Source organism: Erythrolamprus reginae, chromosome Z, assembly GCF_031021105.1.
Source record: "Erythrolamprus reginae isolate rEryReg1 chromosome Z, rEryReg1.hap1, whole genome shotgun sequence".
Lineage (NCBI taxonomy): Eukaryota > Metazoa > Chordata > Lepidosauria > Squamata > Dipsadidae > Erythrolamprus > Erythrolamprus reginae.
The window spans coordinates 69276314-69285241 of record NC_091963.1 but is presented as its reverse complement, the minus strand read 5'-3'; the positions used below and the strand labels follow the sequence as shown (position 1 = coordinate 69285241).

Genomic DNA, 8928 nt, shown 5'->3' with positions numbered 1-8928 from the left:
TATTTTTATTAATAATAATATCACCTCTTTACCTTTCTACTTTTACTTTTCCCTTTTCTTCTTCTTTTTTTTTTTTGCTTTTTTTGTTTCTTGACATTGTAAGTTTGTTAAATGCCATTTTGGAAACAGTTAAATCTTACAGGTCTTAGAAGACTCAGAAAACACCTAAGATGTCTACTACATCCACTATTATAAAAACTTAGAAAAAAAACAGACTACAACTCCAACTGCTACTCTGCAGGGGTCCCATTCACCATTGCCATCCCCCTTACCACAAAGAACAATAACAAGTATGCTGGGCAAGGAGAAAGAAAAAGAGAAAGAAAAGACCCCAACACAACCAACCTTGCAGACCATCCAGGATACGTTGGCTTTACTTCAGATCTCTATGAATGCTAACAGAGATGATGTATGTGAAGAAGCTCAAAAACACTATGAAGCCATGAAAGCAGATTTAAAAGTGGAAATGAGTGATCTGAAGGCCGAGTTACGGAACGTGAAAGTAAGTGTACAAACACTGGATGGGAAAATTGACATGATACAACAAACCTTAAAAGAAAATGAACAATGGAAGAAAAAGGTTGAAGATAAAATGGAAAAATCTGAACAGAGAATGGATGAATTTGAGAATCACAGTAATGTGATAAACAGAGGTGTCGACGAAGCTATTACTAATATAGAATTACAACGAGCCTCACATGGTTTGAAGTTCCAAAACGTCCATGAAGAAAAAGATGAAAACTTGAGTTCGAAAATGGTGGAAATAATAGGAGAGATTTTACAGATGAACCCACAGGAAGCAATTAAGGAGATTGATGAAATTAACAGAGTACAAACTAGCTATGCTAGAAAACGTAACTTACCAAGAGAGGTGCACATCAAATTCATTAGAAAGACTCTAAGAGACGATATTTTGAAATGGTCAAGAGATGAAGATTTAAAATATAAAGAAAAAGAAGTCATTATATTAAAACAAGTGCCAAGAAGAGTATGAGAAAGCCGGAGGAAATATTACTTCTTAACAAGAATATTAATTAAAGAAAAAATAATTTTCCATTGGCTGATCCCAGAAGGCCTTTCTTTCTACTAGCAAAGATCTAGAGTAAAGTTAGAGACCGCTGACGAAGCTAGTTTTTTACGAACAGCCCGGCTTGTTTAAACATGATTTACCATATAAAGAAATCAGAGAGGGAGGGGGAGGGGGGGCGGCCTCCAAGGGGGAGGAAGAAGGCAAAGACGCAAACAAAAAACAACCACAACCACAGCAAGAATTGGTGCTAAGCACTAGACTCTGAGAGCCTCGAGAAACAAAAAAATACTACAAGTAGAAATGTACTCAGATGTTAAAATCTTTTCAGTAAATGTAAATGGACTGAACCATCCAAGGAAAAGAAAACAGATATTCTCTAAACTTAAAAAACAAAGAGCGCAAATTATTATTCTACAAGAAGTCCATATTAAAAACTCAAACAAAGAGCTATTACACAATTCAAAATTAGGTAACTTGTTCACTAGCCTAGCTGGAAAAAAAAGAAGAGGGATAGCTGTTTATATTAATGAAATGATTGAGATTAAACAACTTTATAGTGACAAGGATGGTAGAATTTTAATTTTGCAAGTAAATTTAGAAACAGGACCTCTCATCATTATATCAATCTATGCCCCAAATGAAAACAAAAAAATATTCTACAAGGAATTACATGAAAAAATAGTAGAGTTATCTATTGAAAATATGATCATAATTGGAGAAGTTAACTCAATAGCTAATAGCCAAATGGATTATTCAGGTAAAAAGAAAGATAAGAAAAAGAAAACAATCTTACCAACAACATTTTGGAAATTGACTTCAAAATTAACATTGCAAGATATATGGCAAGATTGCCACCCTACAGACAAGCAATATACTTTTTACTCAAACCCACACAAAATTTGGACTAGAATAGATATGGCATGGATTTCAACCCAGATTTCTGATTATGTTTCAAATATTAACATTGAAAAAAACAATTGGGCAGACCATAATCCACAAACAATTATTTATGGGACACAACAAAAGCATACATTCACGGATTGACAATATCCTACACTGCAAAAAAGAACAAAGAGAAAAAAAACCAATTCCAAAAACTAGAGGCAGAATTAAAAACTTTAGCAATACCATCACAAAGTAGTCAGGGCGAAGATGAGAATAAAAAGAAAAGGGAATTAGTTAAACACAAAATAAATTTAATAGAACAAGAACAGCTGGCAGAAAAAATTAAACAGGCTAAACAGGAATATTTTGAACATGTTAACAAACCAGGTCAATGGCAAGCATATAAATTAAGGAACCAAAAAGAGGCTAGAATAATAAAAAAATTAGAAGATAGTAAATGTATATCTAGACATGGTACTGCTGAGAAAAGGAGATAGCGTTAGAATTTTATAAAAACTTATATCAAAAAGAAGATATAAACGAAGATAAGGCTTTCGATTTTTTAAAACTCTATTGACTTACCCTCTTTAACAGAATAACAACAACAGAAACTTAACGCTCCATTTACTATGACTGAATTAGAGCAAGCACTTAAAAATCAAAAAAATAATAAAGCCACCGGCCCCGACGCTATACCTGCTGAATTTTATAAGCTAAATACTAATATACTTTCAATAAATATGTTAGAGATTTTTAACAACATAATCTTAGATGGTAAAATCCCTAAAACATGGTCAGAAGCCCTAATAACTTTAATACACAAACCTGATACAGAAAAAGAAAAAATTCAAAACTATAGACCAATTTCATTACTGAATGTGGATTATAACATTTTTGTTTCAATTTTTGCTTATAGATTAAAAAACATCATGACTGGAAGAATACATGAAGATCAAAAAGGTTTTTTGCCAGATAGACAGATTAAAAATAATTTGAGGACAATTATAAACACATTAGAATACTATGAACAACATCCAGAAAAGCAAATGGCATTAATATTTTTAGATGCAAAAAAAGCATTTGACAATGTAGACTGGAATTTTATGAAAATACAACTTAATAAAATGAACTTTGGAACTAAATTTTTAAATATAATTTATGCCATATACTCTACTCAAACAGCCAAAATTATTTTTAATAATGACCAAACAGAAAAGTTCTAGATACAAAGAGGAGTTAGAACCTTATTGATTAAGGTAAGAAAAGAAAAAAATATTAAACGCTTAGAAATTAAAAAAGAAATATATAAATTACAAGCCTTTGCAGATGATGTTGTCTTCATATTAGAAGACCCAATAGTCTCTATTTCAAAGTTAATAGACACTTTAGAAGAATATGGGAAAATAGCAGGCTTGAAAGTCAATAAAAATAAGACATAAATATTAACTAAAAATATGACAGATCTTCAGATAAAGCAACTAGAAATAAAATCAAATATGAAAATAACCAAGAAAGTAAAATACTTAGGTATTTGGATATCAGCAAAATCCATGTAATTAAAAGAAGACAATTATAATAAACTTTTAAAGCAAATTAAAAATGATTTAGCAGCTTGGAAGAATTTGCAGTTATCATTCTTAGGTAGAATTTCTACAATCAAGATGAATATCTTACCCAAAGTTTTGTTTTTATTTCAAGTAATTCCAATAAATCCAAGAAAAGAATTATTTAAAGAATTAACAAGAATAACAAAAAAAATGCATATGGCAAGATAAGAAACCTAGAATAAAGCAATGTGTAATAGAAGACACAAAAGAAAGAGGAGGCCTTCCCTTCCCGAACTGGAAGCTATATTATCAAGCTGCTTCCTTAACTTGGATTAAAGAATGGCTTACCTTACAAAACAGAAGACTACTAAATCTAGAAGGCCATGACTTAATGTTGGGATGGCATGCCTTTGTATGGTATGAAAAGTATAAAACGCATTCCTATTGCAAGAGACATATAATCAGGAAGGCACTTATAGACGTTTGGATCGATATAAAGAAAGATTATTTCCTAGTTTTGTCAGACTGGATATCTCCCATTGAGGCCATAAGCCACCCAAACCTAATACAAGAGGATATGATTTGGAAATATAAGGACCTAGTAGATAGTCAGTGGAATTTAAAAACAAATCAGGACCTGTTAGAGACAGGTATTGTTATAGATTGGTGGCAATACATGCAGATTAAGATAAAATAACATATATACTTAGAAAAGACGATAACATCTTAGGTAAATTACTAACAACAAATAAAAAAAATTGATTGGAAAAACACATAATTTTTTAATTAACTGTAAAAATATAGAATGGACATTAAAGGACAACATGATTAGTTGGTGTAGAAACTTAAATAAAGATATAGAATTAAATACTTGGGAAAAGGTATGGGTATATAACTGGAAAATAACAAAGTCAACTTCCTTTAAAGAAAATCAAATTAAGATGTTGTATAGATGGCATTTGCCACCAAATAGAATCTCAAAAATGTTTAAAACTAAGTCACCTAATTTTTGGAAATGCAAAGTAGAAATAGGAACGTATTATCATACTTGGTGGACATGCTCAAAAGCAAAAGAATATTGGAACCTAATAGAAAAATGGTTAAGAGAAATAACACAGCAAGATATCAAGAAAACACCAGAATTTTTTTACTAGGTATATCAAATAACAAATATAAAAAAGATATATATTATTTAATAGTCCATATATTAGTAGCAGCTAAGATAGCCTTTGCGCAAAAATAGAAAGACACTAAAATTCCAAAAGAAACAGATATTCTCAAGAAAGTTTTAGACTGTGCTGAGCTCGATATGATGATGAGACAGTTAAATAACCAAGAAGAATCAGCATTTTATGATATTTGGCAGAAGGTATATACTTGGTGGGAAACAAAGAAAAAGAGATAAGTGTGTTGTTATATTACTTTGAATATTTGAATTTAGTAGTTAAATTGTATTAGATGGTGATTATTTACAATATAAATGTAAATTCTTCCTTCTTCTCTTAAAATTTCTATACATATTTTCATTAACTTTTATATAGGTTTATATTTACTGTCTTAAAATTGATACTTTCACATATTTCGTAGACGATGTTAAATAACAAAATTACTTTTTTTAATTACAATGCTTACTTCTACTTTGAGCAGAACGACTGTAGCTCCACTAAATGTTGTATGTCATGTTTGTTATGTTTGTATTTGAAAACCAATAAAATATTTTTTTTTTAAAAAAGGAACGAGTTACACTTGAACCATAATGGAACCAGAATGCTGGCGATTAATATTAAAAAGGTTTCAGAGCAGCTTTTAAACTGATCCATAGGGGCAAGTCGACAAGAGGTGGGCAGTTTCCAGTTCGAGAAGGCGCACTGCCAAATATGGAGGGTGGAAGTTATGCACACATTGGTGAGTCAACAGGAAAATTAAATTGTAATAGTCCAGCAGAAGGACATGATAGGCCTTCTACAAATTCTACAGTCAAATTCTACAGTCAAAACCTATAGTCAAAGTTGAAAGTGCACCAGAAAATTACATATAAACGTCTGTACATGAATGCTAGAACCCTTCGAGCAAAAATAGAGGAATTGGAATGCTTGGTGAAAGAAAATAATATTGATATTATTGGCATAACAGAAACCTGGTGGACAGATGAAAACCAATGGGACAAAAGGAATCCAGGTTACAAACTGTATAGGATGGACAGGAGAGAGAGAAATGGTGGTGGCGTGGCCTTGTACATAAATTAGGAGTTAGAATCTCATGAACTTGAAATTCAAGAAAATTCAAACTCATCCACAGAAACATTGTGGATAAAAATCCCAGGACAAGAAACTAATCTGACGTTAGGGATCTTCTATTGCCCTCCCAACCAAACTCCAGAGGCAGATTGCTATTTGGAAAATGAATTTTAGGAGGCCTCCAAAATAAATAAGGTAGTCATAATGGGGGACTTCAACTATCCCTGAATAGATTGGGTAAATTCTTGTTCTACACATGAAAGAGAGACAAGGTTCCTCGACAGGTTAGCTGATTATTCCCTCGAGCAGATGGTCATGGAACCAACCAGGGGAAAGGGGATCTTGGACTTGGTTCTAATTAATGCACAGGGTTTGGTTCATGATGTATTTGTAACCGAGCCCATAGGAACCAGCGATCACAACACAATAACCTTCAACTTAACCATGGAAAGCAAATTGTCAGTGAAAACAAACACAGAGACCTTAAACTTTGACAGAGGGAATTTCGCCAAAATGAGGAAAATAGTAAAGAAGAAACTAAAAGAAACAGTAGAAAAAGTCAAATTCCTCCAAAATGCTTGGAAACTGTTTAAAAATATGTTACAACAGGCTCAACTAAAATGCATTCCTAAAAGAAGAAAGAGGACTGGAAAGTCCAAGAGATACCAGGGTGGCTTACGAATGAGGTAAAGGAGGTTATTGGAAAGAAGAAAAACTCATTTAAGAAATGGAAGGTGCTTCCTACCAAAGAGAACAGGAAGGATTACAAACTCTGGCAGACCAAATGCAAGACGATAGTCAGGAAAGCCAAGAGAGATTTTGAGGAGCATATAGCAAAGAATATTAAAAATAAGAACAAAACCTTTTTTTAAATACATTAGAAGCAGGGACCCAAACAGAAAAACAGTTGGGCCACTCGATGGTCAGAAGAGGATAATCAGAGAAGACAAGGAGATTGCTGAGAGGCAAAACGACTTCTTTGCCTCCGTTTTCACTGAGGAGGATAGAGAGCATTTGCCTGCCACTGAATTAGTTTTCTCAGGAGGGAATTAGAAGAATTAAATGAGATAGAGATAAACAAGGAAGATGTTCTTGCATGCCTTTCTAAACTAAATGTCAACAAATTGGCAAGTCCAGATGGCATCCACTCTAGGGTTCTCAAGGAATTCAAGTGTGAAATTGCTGAACTTCTAGCTAAAATATATAATCTTTCTCTAAAATCAGGCAAGGATTGGAAGGAGTCAAATGTAACCCCGCCCTTTAAGAAAGTATCCAGAGGTGATCCAGGAAATTATAGACCAGTCAGAGAAGAGAAGAGAAGGTTCCACAAGGAATCCAAAACATACTGAACAAAGGCAAGACATCAAACCATAAGTGATTGATCCCTGCTACCCATTGAACACCACAAAGCCTTAATCTGCCCAGCGCACCCCAGGACCTCCAGCACCCTAGCACCATCAAACTTCTTGCCATCAGCCCTGCAGAACCCAGCTTACCCTGCCACCAGCCAAGCTATCAACCAAGGCTTGGAGCCATCTGAAGCTTGTAAGCCAAGAGAAAGACTAGGGAACAAGGTGAATAACCCTTAAACATTACCAGAAAGTGTGTGTGAGAGCTACCTTGCTGTAAACAGCCCTCCAAGCTTCTATCCTTTGAAAAACAGACCAAGCCATAATCTTTTGAACAAGCACCAGGAGTCCTGTTAACAACAAAATGACCTGTAAGCGCTCCATTCAAAAGGGAGACCCAAAAATATACATTGAATGCAGCTAGAGAGGGCGGTGGCAGCTCCTTGGAGGGAAGATTTTCTAAGCGAAAAACCATAAGAGATTGCAAAGAAACCATAAGGAATTGCAAAGATCCTGAGGGGAGAATTCCTAATGACTGAATATTGCAGTCATCAGACTTGGAAAGCAAAGAGCTGGTGAGGTTTTTTAGCGTGATACAAATATAGCAACCTGTACCCTTTTTTCACTCACCTTCTTCCAGCTGCTCCATAACCAAAAAAAAAAAAAAAAAGAATCTCAGCAGCCAGAATCTGAGGTATAAGAATCCAGATACTTTTATCTCCTTAACTCCAGAAAATCTCTTTCCCTCTTCCAAAGCTTAAACTCAAATCGTAAGCTCAGAGACTTAATTTAACCTCAACAAGTTTTTCAAGAAGTTTCAAGTAATTTTAAAGAGGAAAAGTTCTTCTCTCCCCCCCACTACTCCCCACCTAGCCCATCTCAATCTGCATCTCAAAGCCCTGAAGAAAGGAAGCTCTGACTCTGCAAACACCCAGATAGTGCTAGGAGCTCGTAGAAGCTAAAATACTCTAATAAAAGGAATAAACAAACCAACTTTATTAACAAAGAATCACTTTCAACCCAAAAGTAAATTCTCTGATTTTCCACCACTATATAGTTCCTTCAAACATCTTGCCAGTAAACAGTAAACAGCCATTTCCTGCTCTCCTGCCCTAAAAATTCCATTGCCCTCCCCTCAACTCATCTCACCATAAAACAATAAAGCTCAATCTCCGAGAATTGTCATGCCAGGAAAAAAATCTTCAATCAAATCTTTAAATTCTCAAAATCTTCAGTCAGAAGATCCAAGCAGCAATCCCTGCTTTATATGCAAAGACACTATAAATGATTTTGATAAATACACCAAATGTCAAACCTGTAAAAATGCTGCACACCATTCTTGCCTAAACATAACTGACCATATAGCCACCTTTCTCCATGGAAACTCTTCATTCTTCTACCTCTGTTCTACCTGTGCCCCAAAATTAGAGACCCTCAATAGCATTTCTGAAGATATCAATACACTGAAAACAAAATTAGAGATCCTCAATAGCATTTCTGAAGATATCAATACATTGCAAGCAACCTCCAAAATGCATCAAACATTCATTGAAAACACAGAACCACGCCTACTATCCATGGAAAAAGATAATCATGCACTATTAAATGCTAAACCTCCAAACCCAATTTCCTCTACCACTCCACCACCCATAACACAAGGATAGTCCAATTCTTCTCCTGACATCTCTACTCTTGTCAAAGATGCAATGGAGAGAACAAAAATGCCGAAATGCCATCCTCTTCAGCCTTGAAGAAAATGATGAACCTGATATAACAAAAATACAGAACATTATCCGTCAACAAAAATTACTCTCTCAGTCATTCACTCCAGAAGATATATTAGAAGTTTCCAGAAATGGACCAGAGCACAAGTTCAGTGA

General features: G+C 34.3%; 1 protein-coding gene across 1 annotated transcript; it reads left to right on the top strand.

The window, feature by feature from the left end:
- The first annotated feature begins 292 nt into the window (after positions 1 to 292).
- Positions 293 to 994, top strand: LOC139153836 (tropomyosin alpha-1 chain-like). Its single transcript, XM_070728256.1, has one exon. It carries the CDS (start codon positions 293 to 295, stop codon positions 992 to 994), a length of 702 nt encoding a protein of 233 aa, XP_070584357.1.
- Positions 995 to 8928: the final 7934 nt, after the last annotated feature.

Coding starts and splice junctions, on each gene's coding strand:
- LOC139153836 (XM_070728256.1), top strand. CDS start 293: ATGCTGGGCAAGGAGAAAGAAAAAGAGAAAGAAAAGACCCCAACACAA.